We start from the raw sequence: 20,731 nt of genomic DNA on the forward strand, positions 1-20,731 counted from the left end.
ACAAATCAACTCCACATGGATTTAAGACCTGAAGCTGTAAAACTCTTAGAGAACAGGAGAACGTGGGGAAAAAGCAACTTGACATGAGCCTTGTCAATGAATTTTTTGGGTATCACACCAGAAGTTCAATCTACAAAAACAAAAATAAATGAGACTGCATAGCTGGGCACAGGGTCTCACGCCTGTAGTCTCAGCACTTTGGGATGCTTAGGCGAGTGGATCACCTGAAGTCAGGAGTTCGAGACCAGCCTGACCAACATGGAGAAACCCTGTCTCTACTAAAAAAAGAAAAAAGAAGAAAACACACGCACACAAAATTAGCCAAGTGTGGTGGTGTATGCCTGTAATTCCAGCTATTTGGGAGGCTGAGGCAGGAAAATCACTCGAACCCAGGAGGTGGAGGTTGCAGTGAGCCGAGATCATTCCATTGCACTGCAGCCTGGGCAACAAGAGTGAAACTCTGTCTCAAAAAAATAAAAATAAAAAATAAATGAGACTACAAACTAAAAAGCTGCACAGCAAAGGAAACTAACAACACAATGAAATAGCAGCCTATGGATTGGGGAAAATATTTGCAAACAATATATCTGATAAGGGGTTAACAGCCAAATTTACAAAGTACTCATACAACTCAATAGCAGAAAAACAAGTAACTTGGTTTAAAAAATGGGCAAAGGACCTGGACAGACATTTTTCCAAAGAAGACATAAAAATGGCCAACAGAATATGAAAAGGTGCTCATCGCTAAGCATCAGAGAAATGCAAATCAAAACCACCATGAACTATCACTTAAAAGACCACACCCATTCAGACAGCTCTGATCAAAAAGACAAGTAATAACAAGTAATAACAAGTGTTAGCAAAATAGAGCTACCATATGACCCAGCAATCCCTTTTCTGGATATATACCCAGAGAAAATGAGATCATCACCTCAGGAAGATGTCTGTACTCTCATGTTCTCCCAGCATTACTCACAGTAGACAAGAATTGGAAACCACCAACGTGTCCGTCAGTGGATGAATGCACCAAGAATCTGTGTGTGTGTGTGTGTGTGTGTGTGTGAGAGACACACAATGGAATACTATTCAGCCTTACAAAAAGGAGATCCTGCTATTTGCCACAGCATGGATGAGCCTGAAGGATATTATGCTAAGTGAAATAAGCCAGACACAGAAAGAAAACTAGTGCACGATCTCACTTACATGCGGGAAAAGTCAAATATACAGAGATAGGGAATAAAACAGTGGTTATGGGGTAGAGGGAGGAAATGGGGAGATGTAGCTTAGAAGTGACAAAGTAGTAGGTACGTAGGATGAACGAAGCTAGAGAGCTTTGTGGTAGTGGTGAGAAAGCTTTCCTCTGGACCCCCAAACAGGAACGTATCGGGAGGGGTGGTTGGCACAGAACAGGTTTTTTCTTAGCACCTTTTCCCTTTCCCTTGAAGCATCCTGGGATTTAGGGCTGGAAAGGGTGGGGTGGAGGAGAGAGGAAGAAGAGAGGGAATGTGAATGGGTGCAGGCCACAGCGTGATCTTTTCCTGCTTAGAATCCTGCATCATGAGGTAGACCCGGAGAAGGGAAGCCCCCTGAACGGGCCACGGACCACTGTGTGACTGTGGGCCAGTCACTTAACATTTTTTTAAATTTCTTTTTCTATTTTTTTTTTTTTCACCCAGGCTGGAGTGCAATGGCACCATCTCGGCTCACTGCAACCTCTGCCTCCCGGGTTCAAGCGATTCTCCTCCCTCAGCCTCCCGAGTAGCTGGGATTACAGGCACTCATCCATACTCAGCTAATTTATATATTTTTTAGTAGAGACGGGGTTTCACCATGTTGGCCGGGCTGGTCTCAAACTCCTGACCTCGTGATCCACCCACCTCGGCCTCCCAAAGTGCTGGGATTACAGGCATGAGCCACTGCGCCTGGCCTAAATTTCTTAATTTTAATTTTTGTGAGTACATAGTAGGTGTATATATTTATGGAGCACATGAGCTATTTTGATACAGGTCTGCAGTGTGTAATCACATCATGTAAAATGGGGTCTTCAGCCCCTCAAGCATTTATCTTTTGTGTTACAAACAATCTAATTATACTCTTTTAGTTATTTTAACATATACAATTTATTATTGACTAAAGTCACCCTGTTGTACTAGCAGATACACTAGGTCTTACTCTATTTGTTTTGTACCCACTAACCCTCCCCACTGCCCACCCCCAGTCACTAACTTCTTTCTTTTTTTTTTTTTTTTTTTGAGACGGAGTCTCACTCTGTCTCCCAGGCTGGAGCGCAGTGGCATGATCTTGGCTTATTGCAAGTTCTGCCTCCCGGGTTCACACCATTCTCCTGCCTCAGCCTCCCGAGTAGCTGGGACTATAGGCACCCATCCCAGCTAATTTTTTTGTACTTTTAGTAGAGACGGGGTTTCACCATGTTAGCCAGGATGGTCTCGATCTCCTGACCTCGTGATCCACCCGCCTTGGCCTCCCAAAGTGCTGGGATTACAGGTGTGAGCCACCGTGCCCAGCCCCAGTCACTAACTTCTGAGACACCAAGATGAGCGTGGGATTCAGTGGTGTGCAAGTTCCTCCCAGTTGCAACATTCTGACCCCACAGTCCAGGGTTCCCCAGCAGAGCTTGCTAAGAGGGTGGCCTTGAGGACACCTGCCAGCCTGTCCCCAGATGCCCACTCTGGCCCCCAGTCACATTCTTTCTGTGACTCTCACACTCCAAAGACCTTTCCTGCCCCAACTGCTTATAACTATACATACACATGGTTGTTTTTTCCCTTCTCTTTTGAGGAAATACTTTATATATATATATTTTTTTGTTTTGAAAATTGTGTGGAAATTAACATTTGTTGTCTTGGGATGGTGTGAGGCACAGAACAAGAACATCATTTCATTTCCTCATGATCTTCTGTCTCCTGGCGGGACACCCCGCACCTCTCCTTTGGCTTATGGGGGGCGTTTAGACAGGACCTAGTGATCACCAACTCTACTTCTGACAGGTGTTGGGTAAAAGTTTGCCATGTGAATAAATGAATGTATTCATCCTTAAGGTCCCCTCATTTTCCCCTAGAGTAGCCCAGAGCCTCATTTCAACCTGATAGCCTCAGTGCAGACTGTGATGTGCCCCGTTGAAGCCCCAGCTGGCATGCAGGGCAGTGGGCTCAAAGTGAGGGGCGAGAAGGGGGTATTAAATCTTTATACCTACTTATAAATAATTTATTAAAACTATTCCTGTATTAAGATATTTATACTTATTTTAGCCCTACCCTTTTTGCTTCTTTGCAGATGTGGTTTCTGCAATAATATATTAATACATACACGGCATTTATAATAAAAATATTCATACACATTCATACTCGGGGCGGTGCTCACGATTTTTTATTAATTGAAGCGCAGGAGTAAAACTTGGGAGGGTGTTGCTAGGAGAAGCAGCTTTGCCACCTCCTGCTTTCCAGGAATGGAGGAGGAGTTCCCTAGCAAAGGCGTGGAGACGGCTGGGGATTTGTTCATTCTGCAGTGAGTGTTGAGATAGCAGCTGAAGCAGCAATTGAAAACGAATGAACGAGCTTAGGATTTATTTTCCTCTTATGGGAAGACATGAGGAAATGGATAAAGCAGAGGACAAAGGCTGGCCCAGCAGCTTTGGTGACTTTAGTTTTAGGGTATTTCTTTCTAGAGTTCCAAAATGTTTGAAAGGAGACTAACAGCAGTTGTGTTTTGGCCTCAAAAGTTTTGTGCAGGACCCCCCACGCCCTGCCAGGGACACGAATGGGTGCCAGCATCTGAGCGCCTGTGACTCGGGTCCCACAGCCCGTACGCTGCCCGCCCCAGGCCCTCTGGCTGCCGCCTGGTGCTGTGGACACCTGGTTAATAAAAGGGGAGCATTTGGGGTGCAATAAGAAAAGCTGTAGTAGAACCCCAGCATGTTCCTCAGGTTTAAAAAGGGGACTGTTCTCAAGAGAGAGCAAGGGAACAGTAGATGAGATAAACAGCTCACATAGCATTTTATTTGCTTGCCATATACTACTACTTTAATGCCTACCATGGGCCAGGCATTGTCCAGAGTCCTAAACACAGGAACTCAGTTATTCTTCACAATAGCCTTAGTGCGTACAGGCATTCACCATTTTACAGATGAGCAGTCTGAAGCTCAGAGAGGTAGCGTCACTTGCCTTGGCTCACAGTGCTCTGAGCCCCAGCTGCGCTCCCTCCCGGCCCCTGCAGACTCGTGGAGGTGGGGGCTGGAGTGTGCTTTGCTCCTTCTTTGAGCTGAAAGCAGCTGGGGCCTGTCTGGTCCTGGAGTCTCTCTTGTGTTTTTTCCAGTAGGGATTCCCAACCCTCTTGGAATTATCTTGTTTGGTTTCACAAAAGGCCCTTCTAAAGATAATCTTATTTTATATGTAATATGTCTATGTAATATGATTACAAAGATGGCATTGCTTACACTGCCTTGCATGTTTTCAGCTCGTACTCTATGGAAGTCCTCCTATCCCAGGTATTCTGTACACGCTCATTCTGATCCTTAAATTCAACCTGCAAGGAACAGACTTGTGTCCGTTTCATGAAAGAGAAAATAAAAGCCAAGCGGCTTGTCCTTCAGCTAATGAAAGCAAAGGCATGAGCCCAGGTCTGTGCTGATGTTCTCTGTTAGAGGACAAAATTAAGCATAAACAGAAGTCCATCTTGTTGCAACCGAGGGAGATGACTAGTTTCACCCAAGGGTTTGATTGTAGCTGCTGAGTGGTGTGTGTCCCACCTTGCCTGGGACAGTCCCAGCTCACACCTGTCGGCCCACACTACCTTTCCCTCTCAGAAGTGTTCCAGCTTGCAGGGTGAGCTGCGTGGCCCCTGCCTGCCCTGCCTGGGGTTGGATACCATGCGCCTTCCCTGGAGACAGAGACGGTGTAGGCAGCTTCAGCCCCTCGGCCTGATCGCTTTTGATCCAGTGGAGTTTTGAAGTTTTCTCTTCTGTTGGGCTTCATTAAGCTCCCAGTTGGTCTGAGGTGCCCCACCCTCCCCCATTCTAAATGTTTCGTGGTTCTTGGTATTGAGGTTAACAAATTAGCCCAATTAGATGGATAAATTAGTCATTCTAACTTTCTGAAGTCCCGCTGGAGGAGCTTTACGAAATGGTTTATAGTTTTCTAACAAGCAAGTTAAAGGACGCCAGCATGTGGCATTTGTTTAAGAGTAAAATGTCTTAAACAATGCCCTACTTAAAAACAGATTTCAAGATTTGCTCCAGGACAGACCCTGAGCAACGTGGCAGAGTGGCACCCCTGTGTCGCCTGGTACAAGCGTTTCCAAACCAGCTGTCTTGATTTAGGGAGCTATGGCCAAGTACAGTGGAATTTACTGAAACCCACATCTAACTCCAAAGCTTCATGTTTGCCAAATTGTTTTTTCTGCACCACCCAAGAATTTCTAACAGACTTCAAAACAGACTGCTTTGAATTCTGTCTCAGTATTAAATGGTGAAGAGCCAGCAACTCAAAGGAGATTAAAAAGGAACCCCTCAGAAGGGCTTGGCACTGGGGGCTGGGAAGCAATGGGGGAAAAAGCACACTGTCCCTTAATGGCTAATTCAGAATGCATAAGCGTTTTAACCTCATTAGGGCTCAGGTGCTCGTGTGTATAAAAGTGACAGTAATCCCCACCTCACAGGGTTACTGGAGGATTAAATGAGATAATGCATATAATGTGCCTGAAACATAATAGGCACTCAATAAACTTCAGGTCCCTTCCTTCCTTCCTGGCTCCTTTCAACTTTTAGCCTCAGATGCCGGCATCCCTGTTCCTGGCTCAACTGGCTCTTCAAACAATCTTATTAATGCCTATTAAAATGAAACCCAATAAAAGTGCCAATATTTGGTGTTGAAATAATTGATGTAGCAGAGTAAGCCCCTGAAGCACCCAGGGAGGCCCCTGGTACAATTTAGCCTCACACCTGGGGGATGAATTTCACAACTGTAATTGCTACCATATAATTCTTATTAATGTTGTGCTATAATTCCTATTTATTCCACGGGGCTTGTAAATGCATTAGGACTTGTCAACATATTATTTTACACTGTTTATGATCTGTAGAATTACGTCCTTCAGGGTTGTATTGTGCAAAAGCTCCAAATAAATGGCTTTGGGCCTCATTAAAAAAGAGCAAAGCAAGGCTGCCTGTTGAAGTGGTTCTCCATCCCTGCCGTCTTGCACAGAAGTCAGTAGAGTCTATTTCAATTCAATTCTTAGCAGAGCTCTTCACCCTTAGGAATACAAGAGAATCCCTGCTTCCTGTCTGAGCTGCATGACTGCGATGGGCCAGCCCTAGCAGGAAGCGTGGCATGAGCTGAAGGGCAGACGCAGTGCCTGGGACTGCATGTGTAGAGGATCGCTTGTCTTCCAGGACGAGTCGCTGCTGGCGATTTACCCTCAGAGCTCCTGGCCTTCTGTGCCTCTTGCTCCCTAGCGTGAGGGTAACCCTCGTTTAGTTCCAAATTTCCCAGCTCAAATCTATAAAGAAAAACACCTGAAATTCATTCCTACTGGAAATGCCTAAGAAGTCCAAAACGTAACCCCCGACCCTGGAGATTTTTGCATTTACTAGGCCAGTAAAGCATAAAGCTAAGGGGACAGGGTTCTGCTCATTTGGGGGTGTCAGGCACTAGTGTGGGGAGTGTGAGGAGCCTGTCATCGTTGCTTATTTTTGGTTTTGGCCCCAGAGCGAGTCTTCCCTGTGCCTTCACAGCCACAGGCTGGGCTGCCGTAGAACCGAGTTAATGTTCTTGCTCCGCCAACTCCTAGCTGTGAATTGCTGGGAAGCCCTTGCCCTGGTCTCTTAGGTGGGAACGCAGGGCTCTTGCTCCCAGGGTTGTAAGGGAATAGCCGTGTTTGCGGTTACTTGGTGCCGCGAGTGCCCTCTCCCTGGGCCGTCAGCGCTGCGCTGCCACTGCCATGTCTCCTGTCCTGGGAGTGGCCGGGTGATCCTGTGGGGAGATGAGCGCTCCTGACAGTCCTTGCCCTTCTCTTGTCCTGCAGGCAGCGAGTATGACGAGGAGGAGGTGGACTATGAGGAGTCGGACAGCGATGAGTCCTGGACCACAGAGAGTGCCATCAGCTCCGAAGCCATCCTCAGCTCCATGTGCATGAATGGAGGGGAAGAGAAGCCTTTTGCCTGCCCAGTTCCTGGATGTAAAAAGAGATACAAGGTAACAGAGGTGCTGCGTGCTTGGCATAACCACATGGAAACAGGGCAAGCTTCATGGAAGGCAGCAGCCCTTTCTTGATTTTAAAGCGAGTATATGGGCTGGGGAGAGACACTCCCCTCTCCTGCATTAGAGTGTGTGGGCCTCACCACTGCGTGCACACAGGTGCCCTCAGGGCAGTGCTCACCCGCCACCGCTGGCTGCCGCCGGGGCTTTCCCCTCTGCTCACCTACTTGGGATCCTGGCGGTCAAGAGAGATCTTTTGTAGGAGGATCATGTCTTTGATAGTCTTCAAATTCATGTCATATTGGGGGACCCATCAGAACAGAATATCAAATATGTCAGCCTATTTATTTGCCAAGCACCTTCCGCAATGGATGGCCCTGCAGGTGGCTCACGGGAGACCACTTTGAAGTTGTAAAAGCCCCAGATGACTCCCAGAGCCATTTGGTGAGTGTGGTAGGGTATTTAGCCTCCAGCTGAGGAAGTTCTTGCTTCCTTCCACCCACTGGCATGAAAGGGGATCAGGAGAAAAAAGGTGTTTGATATTTTTCTCACCAAACCACCCACTTCAACTTCAGCTGCCTGTCTGCTGACCCAGGTCTCTGAGGGCCTGACTGGGTGTCATGGGCAGCTGGGGGTGCTAAATTTTCTAATAAGGAACAGAAACAAAATGAGAAACACCACAACAGTCAAGTATGGGTCTAGAAGGCATTTTAAAAAACAAAATTGCAAACTTCCCCATGAGGTGTTAGCAGCTCTTTCACATCCACCTGTGAGCTAGGAGTAGAAACCTCAGAAACATACCTGGTATACTCGATGATACGCTGATTCACTCAGAGCAGACTGACTTTTTTTTTAAGCTTAAAAGAAAAGATAGCATAAGCACTTATGTTGCCCCTTCTTAAATAGGTCTCTCTGAACACTAATCTATTTCAGTACTTTTCATAGCAGCTGTCGATGTAAAAGCATGGCACACAAATGTACCACAAAGTTAGCATTTCTAGGTTTCACCTACTCTATGTACTGTTACGGTTCCATCATGCAAAGTCCAGATGCTCGTTGTTTAAGCTGAAATGAACTCCCCAGGACGCAGATGTGAGAAGCCTCTGCGGGCTGGCAGAGGAGCACTGCATTTTGGGTCAGAACAGGCCTCAGGACGCATCTGTACATTCTGTGTCAGAGGCATGGAGTTGGGAGAGGACGGAAGGGCCGCTCAGGGGTTACCTTGGGATACAAAACATCCACAGGATTATTGGACAAGCCCATTTTTCCAGAGGGCAGCGCTTCATTGCAGAAAGAGACTTTTTCCTTCTTTCTTGATCTCTACAGAGAAGGCCATGACTGGCCCCTGGGGCTGGTTCCCACCGCATCTCACCGCAGCTGTTCCTCCCCACCACTGCCGTTCTGCTGCCTGCTCTCCAGGGCCGAGCACCGGGCCGGGGGTGTCTTCCACATGGGCCATGTTAAAAGCGGGAGCCAAGTAATGACCTGTACTCAGGCTGACCCGCCAAAACACAAAGGAAATACAAGCTACGCCCTGAGTTCTGGGCAGCGGGTGCAGGGGAGGCATCCCCTCTCCCCCACCTCTAGCTCCATCCCCTTCTCTTATTCGCATCCTTTCCTTCTTGTCATTTCTGTTTTGTCATTCTTTTACTTTTCCTCTGCTTGGGTTTCTGGCCGTTTCCCCCTTCCGTTGTCTGTGTCTGGGTTGGTGGGGGCTTTTCTGAGTATTCTCTCTCCACCACTGAGAATTCAATGAGCCTTGGGCTGAAAGGACCGCCAACTCCATCCCCATTGACTGGCAGGTGACATGGGCGGCAGTGGGTGGTCCTGATCCCGCGAGGGAAGCGTGAGTTTCCTTTTCTGGGCCAGAATGCAGGTCATGATACGCAGGGCCATAGCAGGCTTGTGACCTCACCTCTGACCAGGCACTGGAGATGAGCCACTCCTACATCCCAAGCTGGCGGCTGACTCTTTCTGCCCCGAAGTTGCTGGCTGGAAGGTAGGGCTGTGCTCCAATGGTATTAGTATTTCATCTTATTCACTACATCATTGCTGGCTTGGGTACTGGAGAGAAGAGAGTGGGATGAGCTGGGTACTGTGGACTCGGGCAGAATCCAGAAGTGCTGCCACCTCATTTGTTCCCAAGGCAAATCAGACTTTTCTTACTCCCTGCTTGCTGCTGGCAGCAGTCTCTGCCAGCCGAGTCTCCTGGACACTGACTCAGGATCAGCAGTCCTCACCATTTCATTGGCATTTACAGAGCAGACAGAATGAGGTACTGAACTCCCAGACCTCATGCCGAGCAGGGAATGGGAAAAGGACCCCGCAGTAAAGCCAGGTCTCCACATTTCCTTCCCATGTTAACTCCTTAGCCTAGGATGCTCCCTACCCTCTGTAAAAGAAAAAAACAATGTTTCCCTCAGTCATCATAAGTTCTAGTTGCTACATCTTCTCTGTAACAACAGAGAGATTACTAAGAGAAAAACAGTTTATCAACATGTGTATTTCATATACACATGGGAGACAAGACACCCAGGGAATGGGCGGTTCTCACAGCTTATACAGCGTCTTCAACAAAGAACAGTTAAGTACATTTTTAGAGAAGTAACAAAGGAAAAGGGCTTTGAGTCTCTGGGAGCAGCAACTTGTGGAAGGAAAAAAGAAAAGCAAAAGGCAGACAAAAGGCCTGTTAGTGTATTAGCTTGTTCATGTAGATTCCTCCAGTACCATCTCCAGGCCAATAAGAGTCTAAAGTCCTCTTCATTGGTTAACCTTTGATCTCCCTGGAAGAAGTGGGAGTGGGCTTTTCTTTGTCTTTGTAAATTTGTGTCCCGTTTTTAGGCACACAGAGGGAGAGCAGGGACTCCTTCCTGCATCTGCTGCTGCTTAACCACCTTCAGCTGAACAGTCCTTAGGGCAAAGAGGCATATTCCGGTCCCCTGTCCCTTCTTCTCTCCCTCAGTATCTCTCATTTTAATTCCGCTCCTTTCTCCAGCACAGCTCCAGTGCCACCACCTCTGGGAGCCCTCACCAACCTCCCAGACCTACTCCCCTCTCCGCCTCTCGTAGGTCAAGTTCTCATCCTCCCCACATGGTTTTTCTACATTGAGGCACCATCTCCCTTACTGCTCCCAAAACCCTCAGAGCTCACTGTCCCTCAGCACCCAGCACAGGTCTCAGATGTGACAGATGCTCTGAGGGCAAAGGAATCAAGGCATAGCTCATGGGAACACGGAAATGTGGGCTCCCCACTGAGCCCTGGAGCCCCAAAGCTGTGGGAGGATTATTTCCTTTGTATCCTTCCCAGAGGCGTTCCAGGCCACAACCACTGAGCCCACCACCCTTGCCCTACTCACACTTGCCTGAATTCAGGGAACAGAGACGACTTTCCTTCCTTATAATGCAGATAGGTTTAAAAGATGGGTTGAAGTGCTTTGAGGTTTTTTCCATTTGATAATTTTTATGTTAGAATGGCGAAGATTAAATGCATTTTAAAGGTTTTTTGTTTTGTTTTTTAAGAATTGTAAAACAGAACAATACCCCGCCCCCCAAAGTTCCTCTGGAGTCCTCTGCTGCAGAGAGCACGGTGACAGTTTCATCAACAGAGACAGACCCAGATAGTGTCCCGTTTTCAAACACTGAGAAACACTTAATGATGAGGGAGTGCTCACAAAGTAACATTAAGTGGAAAAAAGGTATTGAGAGAGAGATTATTAACTCAATTATGTAACTTAAGATATAATTAACTCAAATATTAGCAGTGATAGTATCTGTTCTTTTTTTATGCTCTTCTGTGTTTTCTGAATTTCTGCAATTGTCTAACTGAACATATTACTTAAATGACTGAGGGAAGAGGCAATTCTTTTTTTCCTAAAGACCCCACCCAACTTGCTAGACACCCTGTGTGCTGGTGTGCATTGGCCAGTAGGGAACTGCGTGCGCCTCAGCCCTCCTGCTTTCTGCGGCTGGTGGGGTGTCCACATTGCTGCAAGTGGTTTCACTTTTAACCCCCACCATTACCACTACTACCATCCCCAGTTTGTTTTCTTACTCTTCTTCCTCATCAAATCCCCAAACAACTTCATCTTCTCCATCGTGTACAACATCCAGGCCCCTGGGAAACTGACCATTGGGCTTATCTAGGTCAAGTGTCATGTTGTACACATGAAGGCCTGAGTACTGACAACAAAGGTCCCATTCAGGTAAGGACAGGATGGCCCAGCTTGGCATCTGGACTTTAGGCTTCATGATTTGATTTGGAGTAGACTTTTAGAAAAGCCTCTAAATCGCCTGCTGTCTATTGACTGACCTAATTCCATCAGAGGGGACAAGTAGTTCCTAATGGTAGAACCCCCCACCTAAGTCCTCCTTTCTACCTCCTACCTTCCCACTTTCTTCCCTCACTAGCTTGATGTCAGAGCATCATTGTAACTCACAGTTTTCTCCAGACTATTATCCCAATTCTTCTTCCCAACTGGTAAGATTTTTCAAAGACCACCAGCTGGTTGTTGTAATTAACAAGTACCTAGCACGTTAGGAGACCACATGAGGAAATATGGACTATGGAATCGGACATCCCTGGATTCCTATTCCAATTCTGTAATTTACAAGCCATGTGATCTTGGCCAAGTCACTCACCTCCTCTAGGAGTCAGTTCTTTCATCCAGAACATGAGTATTAAATAAGGCAATTGACATCAAGTACCCAGTATGATAAGCTCTTAATACACGTTAGCAACCTTCCTTGCCCTTTTAAGCTTGATTCCATTTTTTTCAAAGACCAAAGAATTTCAGCAATTCCATCATTTCAGGTTTCCAGCCATTATTTATTTTTTTACTAATATTTTTGAAAGATCAAATTTGTTTCAGGACTGATGCAGTAAGAAACTTTGGTGGATTTTTTCAGAGCTCCTCTGGTCTTGTAAAGAGGATGTTCCTGCGGCCTCTAACTGAATGGCTGGTTGAAGGAAATGTCTTCATAGAGTCTTACTTGACCTTGTACTAACATTTGTGATAAGGGCAACCCACTGACACTTGTCAACATTTTTAATCACGCAGCAAAGACAAAGGAGTGATGACACAGCAAGTTCTTTGACCAACCCTGGAAATACCTTATGTTTCTAAATGTGCTTCCTGATTTTTCCATAAAGCTGATGTGTGTGTAGTGTTGGCTGTTTTCCTCACAGTCTTATGCCAGACACACAACATAATGTTTACATTCAAGCTGGGAACGGGCCACAGCGCTTGCTGGAATCCCCTCAGCCCTGGCTTGTCCTTCTCTTGATGAATGACAGATCTGACTTCACGTTGGACTGGCTTCTCTAGTTTTAGCAATTTCTCGTCTTAAATCTTTTTTTTAGCCTAATTAGTTATAAAAACCTCAGCCCTCAGTAGAATGGCTAAGCCCTGACACCATTAAGAGTTGCTCTGCCTTTTTGTTTCTTGGTTAATGCTTTTCTGGTTTTGGTTTCCTCTATTTTCTGACAAGGTTTTGAATGGTTCTGGGGCACAGAGGTAGCTGGATTACTAATGATCTGTCCTGCATCAAGTTCCCCATGAAAACAAGGACATGAAATGTTTTAGTAGCCCTTCATCCGCAGAAAAGGACCCTGCTAGGTGCTCAATATTCGTTGAGCTATAAATGGGATATTACTAAGCAGGCAGGTGCACATCTCTAGCATTTGTAACCCAGGACACTTTCTACCATATTAAAGTTGGAAGTCTTTTTCTAATGGCCATAAAACTAATATTCATTCTCTGTCTCTCTCACACACAATACATGGCTTAAAACAATTATCTTTTACAGTTTTCTGGGCTGCCTGGCTCAACAAGGTGGTTCTCACCTGGGGTCTCTCACGCAGTTGCTCTAAGACACCAGCTGGGGCTAGAATCATCTGAAGGCTCACTTGGGCTCGATACACACGTTGGCCTCTTCACTCGTGTGCCTGGGCCTTGGAGGGGATGGAACCACCAGGGACTGGCAGGACATATCTACCCATCAAACATCTCAGTGGGTCTGATTCTGCCACTGCCACTACCCTCCCCTTTCCTGCCCCAGCAGGCTCTGAAACCCCCAACATGCCTCTTAACAAGACTGAAGAACTTATGTTTGAAAGGATTGATGCTGGAAGAACAAGGCTGGAGACAAGGTACAGAAGGCCTGGAGCCAGGTGTTCAGAGCAGACTGTTTGTCCTGCTTCAAATCACTGGACAACCTTCAGACTGAGCCAACTGCTACTTGGCACCCCTGGGTTCAACAAAGTCCAGCAGAGTTCTCTTCCAAGGACTTTTTTAAAACATTAACGTGCATTGCACATCTCTAATGTAGTGGTAATAACCACCAAACATTTATATTTATATTTAGTAGCAACCCTTCTTCCATACTAGTGAGGCATGAACTTGGGAAGTGCTGTTGTAACTTCATTCACTCACAGAGACTTACTGAGCATCTACAATGTGCCAGGCACTGTGCTAGATATTCATGAGATGACAGCAGGGAGCTGTTTTCTGGGAGCTCTTTAAAGGCATCCCATGAAGAGTGAGAACAGTTTTGTGTTGGAATCCTTTAGCTGGGCAAGGGACTGGGCCTCGCAGGACTGGATTTAGGTAGTATTTTAGGAAACAGCTCACTCTCCTAAAATCTGTGCTTTTTGTTTTAGGCTGTCTTCTGTGTTCCCTTACTCTCTAATCTGGCAATTGCTAACTTGGAAATTAAGACCTATGCTCAAATACCACACCTCTGCCATCCCTTCTTAAATCTTCCACCAGTTACTTACTACCCTTGAGCCTATTTCCTCACCATTTAATTGGGATGAGGATTACTGGTTGTTAAAACTGTAGAGAGTGACTCTAAGAATGGAGTCTTACATAGAATATGCTGGTGAGCTAGCAAAACCGATTAATAGAAATTCAGAAAGCATTTTGATAACTTTAGTATCCAGATGCTAAGAAGTCCAATCTTAGTGACTGACATTATATAAATAACCTTAAATTTTTAAAGTTCATTGTATGTTTGGAATGTAATACTTAAGGTAAGGCCCAGTCTGACCACAGGTGCTTATTAAACATATACAATTGTACAGTGGGGTGACACGATTTGGGCAACAAGTAGCTCCCACGGTGGCATCAGAGATACTGGCTTAGGGCAGAGCAGAACATTGACAAAAACTCTGGTTAAGGCATGGTAGGGAACTGTTAACACAGTTGTCTAGAAGCAAGATGTAAATTGAGTTTTCAAATAAAAAATTTCTGTATGTCAAACTTTGAGATGTGCCCTAATGTTTTTTTTCTTTAGAAAGATATTTTGTTGGACATGCTGAAGACATTTGTATAGGATTGTTCACTGTTAACTTTATTTAGAGTGGAAAAGATTCAGAGGATTTTCTTTATACAGTCTAAGTCCTAAATATGTATTTTATATAAAATTGGAAGAAATCAGTAATTTCATTTTCAGAGTAATTGAGGCACATCTGAAATTTGGAGTCAGCTGTGTGTGTGGCCATCCGTACAGCCCATGATTGACACACCAGAATGTCCCTAAGGGTCCCAACTGGAGTCCTTGCAAAAGACTACACGCTAAACAGCTGCCATCCAGGAACTGCAGTCCAGACCCAAACTGAGGTTTCCCAAGTTTGACAGGCATTCTGTGAATCCATCTAATAAGAAATATTTTCGTCTTCTCCACAGAATGTGAATGGCATAAAATATCACGCTAAGAATGGTCACAGAACACAGATTCGTGTCCGCAAACCATTCAAATGTCGCTGTGGGAAGAGTTACAAGACAGCTCAGGGCCTGCGGCACCACACAATCAATTTCCATCCCCCGGTGTCGGCTGAGATCATCAGGAAGATGCAGCAATAACATGCTGGTCATAACTGTGCCAAGAAATCCTCACCAGCAGTTGCTGATTTTGAAAACAGCCACCTTTTTTCAGGGGAAGCATTCAGCAACCCTTTAAAGAAAAAGAATTAAATGCATGCTTTAAATTTTTTCTGTAATTTTGGAATGATGTATCTTTGTAGAGTTAATGATTTTGTACATTTGCACATGTAATCATCATACCCATTTTCATTACTTTGATATAAGGTGCTAAACAAAACAAGCTCTAGGTTCTTCAGCACATTTCCCCCAAAACAAAATAAAATCGAGGGCATGTTGCATATTGTAGAATTGTATTGCAGTGGTATCAACTGGGGGGAGGAGGGGCTGGCACTGAGATGTTTTTTCAAGATTGTAATGTGATTGACGTTTTCAACACATCAACTCACATATGTTCAAAACCAAAATAATACCTTCATTATCAAACTGGTTACCATGCCTTACATAATGGAGTTAGTATTTGTGAGTAGAAAGACTTTAGGTAATGGAAATATAAATAAGAAAGAATGTTTAACATAATATGCTAAAAATATTTTCATATTTAAATAACATACATAAAAGGTGTGCTTTCTGTGTTTTATATTATCTTGCAAATCCTTTTGCCCTTTAAAAAGCTGAAAATCTTGCCATCTGACTTACTAGTCATTTTAGTGTTATAAATGGTATTTTGTACAAAATAGTCTATTCAGTTCATTCATTCATTTAATACACATTCATTGAGTGCCTGCTGGATACAAGGGATTCAATTTATGCCTATTGATATCTGCGGACCAAGATACCCACTTAGTGAAATACTTTTCCCTGAAATCTGTTAGGAAACACTTTGAAATACTTAAGTGCAAATTTTGTGTGTGTGAAATTTAGTTATATCTTCATCTTCAGATGAAGTTTTAAAGCACTTTGTAGTTCTCTATTGCCAACAATTTAATGTTTATGTGTTGCCAATTCTTGCAACCACTGCCCTACCAAACCTGTGGGTTGCAAATCAGAACTAAAATTCTAAGCACGTTTCAAAGAGGAACATTTTGTTAAGACCCCTGTTGCCTCCTCGTCATGCTCATTTTTGACTTATTTTTAAAAGGCACTTTTCTCATCACATTGTAGAGAGGTCTGCGTTCTCATTGGAAATGTCTGTTTTTAGCTTTATAAAACACTTTGCTGAAATATGAAAATGAGCCTTATTGACAATTAAGTGCTTCTTGCAGCAGGTGGTCAAAGAAAAGCGTGACTAATATGACCCGTTAGAGTAACCTACATCTGGACCATTCCTGAAGTTTTTCCTCACCGACAGTACCATCATGCCTTGAGTGTTCTTTTCTCCCAAGTGCTATTCCTTAAACATGAGAGTTTACCAGTTGCCTAATTATGCAATAAAAAATGCTTCAAGATAGCTAACTGCCCATAAAACAGACTCAAATTGCTTATTAAAAAGTTTCTTCCCATGTTCCCATTTGATGAAAAGTCTTTCTTACGTAACATATAGCTGGGAAGCAGGGGTCCCTCCTCAATTTTCAAACATTTTGAAAGGATGACAATTCTGTTAGCCAGATGAGTAAACCTCTGTATTCATAAGTTCTGAATCTCTCATAATGAGGGATTTTAAAGTATTTATAAAGACACTGCCCTCTAAAAATTTCCTCAGATCTGAAGTATGGCCTTGGTCCTGCATATACAGTGTTATCCTATGTTTAAAAGGGTGATCCAGATATGAGACGCAACTAGTTGGTGCATAAGAAGGCCCCACTTGGCTATTTCATATCTACCTACAATCGACCAAAAAAATTTTTTTAGGCCAGCAATTATTATTTAGCTTCGCTCCTTCTAGTGCAAGAAACTGCAGGCTGGATCAGTAGTTCAACAGCTAAACAGTCATACAATAGTCATTGTGCATGTTACATTTCTTTCACTGATAAATTCCAATTTCTATTTACTTATTCATTGTGACAGTATTACTAAACAGGTAAGGATGGGAATATTTTGTTATACTGTGTATAGTGAATGTATTGTACTGTGTCTGTGAAAACTGTGCTTTAAATTATATTTTCATATGTTTTGTTGGGGACAGAGCACATTAAGTCTGAAAGCAACAGAGGTTTGTTTTAGAACTGAAGGCAATTTAATCAAAATTCCTGTCAAGAAAAGCTGCTTATAAATGTAAATGAAATCACATTGAAAATAAACTGCCTCTGACCCAAAAATAAATATGGCTCTTTATTTCCCTTAGTGTCTATTATGAAAACCAGTATCAAGTTTACCGCGGAAATTAATTAATACATCCATTCGGTTCCTCGTTCTAAGGCTGTTCAGCTGATGCACGTAGACGTTATTCCCTTACATTTTTTGCTTAGATTAGCCTGTATTACTTTTCTATCAATAACAAGCTTGGATTTAAACTATTTTAAAATAAGTTCTAGGCCAGTAAGATCAACAGTGTCTACTACTGTAATATTCAAAGGATACTTTTGGATTAACATGGTCCATAATTATTAACTGCAACAAAAATGCTCCCATTGTTGAACATATTTTACCGAAGTATATTCTGCTCGTCATATAACCTGTCAGGAAGCTGAAACTTGGAGTCTCCAAAGCTATTGCTTCCTAGGACTGCTGTGTCCTAACAGCTGGCATACGAATGCCTAATACTGGTTTGCCCTAGACTCAAACCTTTTAAAGGATTCTAACAATATACAAACTCTGCTTCCACAAACAAATACAAGTGACATATGCTGCAGTTCACATAGAGCAACCCAAAATGCCCCCAAGTCTAAATATTAGGTTAACATCTTCAATAGCTTAGTTTGCTCAGAACAAATGTAAACTATTTTGATAACTACAAAAGCAGCAAAATCAAAAGCTGGTACTTTTTAAATTATTCACATGCACATTGTAAAAGGGAAAGGGAATACAGTTCAGAAGAATTTTAAAGGCCCAAACCAAAAAAAGATGTTCAAGATGCTAGATTAATGAAAAACTCACAAATAAATTTGACAACAATGAAATTATAGATCTTGGAAAATGTGTCCTCGTTCTTTAATGTTAGTGAGAGTTCTATACAGCACAGACATAACTGAAGAAACACATTACTTTGATTTGGGTTTATGCATTGTACTTTTAATCACTTACTGAGAATATTTCAAATTTATATTCTCATCAGGAAAATGTAAAAAAGATACTGATATATATTCTGTGATTTTATGCCACAAACACCCCTGTTATGAGATCATTTAATAGGAAAACAATGATATTGACATCTCTTGTTCCATTTTCCCATTAGATATATACATACAACTTTAAGATAGTTTAAAAATAATCATTCAGGTTATTCTAAAATTTTGTCATAAAATTAGCAAAATATGCCTTCTGTTAATTGCTAAAACCAACATTTCACATATAAAAAGCATGTGATCTCATTCTACATGCAGCTCCATTTCTGGAAATTAAAAACCTATCATTTCATGGGCTAAATTATAGAACTCTCTGTATTTGAAGAACTACTTCACAAGACTGTTATGATAAATGCTTTTTATTACATAATATTTAGTAGTCATGCTCAATCAACAAGGTCAACAGAAACTTGTGAATATTCTGCTAAATAATGTAGCACACTAATACATACACATTTTTCAGTGCAGTAACATTGAAATAATCCTTGTATCCTTTATTCAGACAATTCTGCAAACTAGGGAATAAATAAAGATAAGAACACACAAGAACTTTGTTTTAAAGCAAGTAAGATTAACAGATTAAAATTTATTGATAAACGAAAGACTGACCCTGATCCTAGTAACACCGAACTCAAAGTAGCTCCTGGTCAGAAAGTGCAATAGAGGGTGCATGAAAGCATCACTCTATGGTCTCCTCAGTGGTCTATTTTAGGTGATTTTTTTTTTTTTTACCGCTAAACTGTCTTAACTCATAATAAAAAGTAACTAGTCAAAATTTAGAACATTCTGATCAAAATGGGTCTGCACATGCCTTTCAAACACCTGCTGGTCATAGTCAGGAGGGAACTGCTCGCTGCACATCGGGCACACTTTCCAGTGACTTTCAACATGTTCTTCAAATTTGCTCTGATCGTAGTTGGGAGGAAACATTAACTCACAGAGGGGACACTTCTTGTGAACATCAAAGCTTAAAGAGAAAAATGAAAAAATTACATACTTCTAATAAATGTAGAACAACAGTAACTTGTCCGTATATGACAAGGTTCCATTTATCTAGTTAGCTGATATTCATACTAAACAACCTACCTTACAAGTCTTTACTCCAGAAACCTTTCTCTGCTTCCAAATGCTTGCTGTAGACAATTGTGTAACCCATTTATAGAGCCTCTAAATTTAGTTTTACAATTAGATTAACAAAACCTTTTTTTCCCCCTTAAAACCTTCCAAATCCAATCACAATTATGTGAAATTATTAGTACCAAGAATTCTTCCACATTTAACAGAAAATGCCTTTTGTAAGACTGTAAGGATAAATACAACTCATAACTTCCCACCAGTGCATTTGGTTTAATAGCTAAAAGTTTTTATGGCACTGGTTCTCAAATGATTGCATGCATCAGAATCAGTCGGAGGACACGTTAAAACACAGATTGCTGGGCCTATGCCCAGTGTTGGTGTTTCTGGTTCAGCTAGGCCAGGCCCTACATATGTGCATTTCTAATGAGTTCCCAAGGACCACCTTTGAGAACTACTGGCCTAAATTAACCCAAATTATACAAAGGAAAGAAAAATCTACCTGGAATCAAAGCAAAAGCCTGTCCCATGCCCACGTAAGTGTTGACTTGGAGGATCAGGAGCAGTAGGCACATTCTCATCTTCCTAGGGGAAAAATAATTTTGGAACTTTTAAGGAAAGTAAAACCAAATATAAATTCCTTAATTCAATCAAGCACATACTGACTGTATAAAAGAAGATTACACTTCAGGAAATTTTCTCTCTGTTATCATTTAATTAGACTTTCAAATAAACATGTTTGAAACTCTGCAGAGTATTTCACTATGGACTAACAGTGTGGTGTTCTTGAAATAAAAAGCAGTATTCAGAGGAACAGAGACATACCATTTACCATACCTGTGTGTGTAAATGAAGCTGAGAACAGTAGACCTTTTCAAACCTATATATGTAGGTAACTTTTACTGACTTTATCTTTCTGCAGACTGGGTGGCCACTTTTTTTTTTCTTTTTTTTTTTGAGATGGAGTCGTCACTGTGTCACCCAGGCTGGAGTGCAGTAGCACGATCTCTGCTCACTGCAACCCCTGCCTCCTGGGTTCAAGCAATTCTCATGCCTCAGCCTCCTGAGTAGCTGGGATTACAGGTGTGCACCACCATGCCCAGCTAATTTTTTAGTAGAGACAGGGTTTCACCATGTTGGCCAGGCTGATCTCAAACTCCTGGCCTCAAGTGATCCGCCCTCCTCGGTCTCTCAAAGTGCCGGGATTTCAGGCATGAGCCACCGCGCTCGGCCCTACTTTCAATATTGTCAGACGGCATTACTGTCTCAAATGTTCTCATTTAATAACAGTAAGCTTAATTTATAAGAAAGACAGTCTTTTTGACAAGATACATCCATTGCATGATATACAGAAATCATAATGAAAAACTAATAGAGTATGTGTGAGTTTGTATATGTATAT

At 42.9% G+C, this 20,731-nt stretch overlaps 2 protein-coding genes across 21 annotated transcripts in view; one reads left to right on the forward strand and one right to left on the reverse strand.

The window, feature by feature from the left end:
- The window catches only part of JAZF1 (JAZF zinc finger 1), a 352,042-nt gene extending 334,749 nt beyond the window's left edge, over positions 1–17,293 (forward strand). For 2 of the 3 annotated variants that reach the window (XM_007981786.3, XM_007981789.3), the window contains exons 4-5: positions 7,039–7,208; positions 14,897–17,293. In XM_007981786.3, coding sequence (XP_007979977.1) covers positions 7,039–7,208; positions 14,897–15,073 — 347 coding nt within the window. In that variant the 3' untranslated portion in view covers positions 15,074–17,293. The other variant, XM_007981787.3, reaches the window with a different exon arrangement.
- Positions 17,294–18,090: 797 nt separating this feature from the next.
- Positions 18,091–20,731, reverse strand: part of TAX1BP1 (Tax1 binding protein 1) — an 89,563-nt gene continuing 86,922 nt past the window's right edge. For all 18 annotated transcript variants that reach the window (XM_073009024.1, XM_073009022.1, XM_073009021.1 and 15 more), the window contains 2 exons: positions 19,832–19,914; positions 18,091–19,222 (listed from right to left, as the gene is read on the reverse strand). In XM_073009024.1, coding sequence (XP_072865125.1) covers positions 19,021–19,222; positions 19,832–19,914 — 285 coding nt within the window. In that variant the 3' untranslated portion in view covers positions 18,091–19,020. The remainder of the gene's footprint in view (positions 19,223–19,831; positions 19,915–20,731) is intronic.

This window comes from Chlorocebus sabaeus, chromosome 21 (genome assembly GCF_047675955.1).
Source record: "Chlorocebus sabaeus isolate Y175 chromosome 21, mChlSab1.0.hap1, whole genome shotgun sequence".
NCBI lineage: Eukaryota > Metazoa > Chordata > Mammalia > Primates > Cercopithecidae > Chlorocebus > Chlorocebus sabaeus.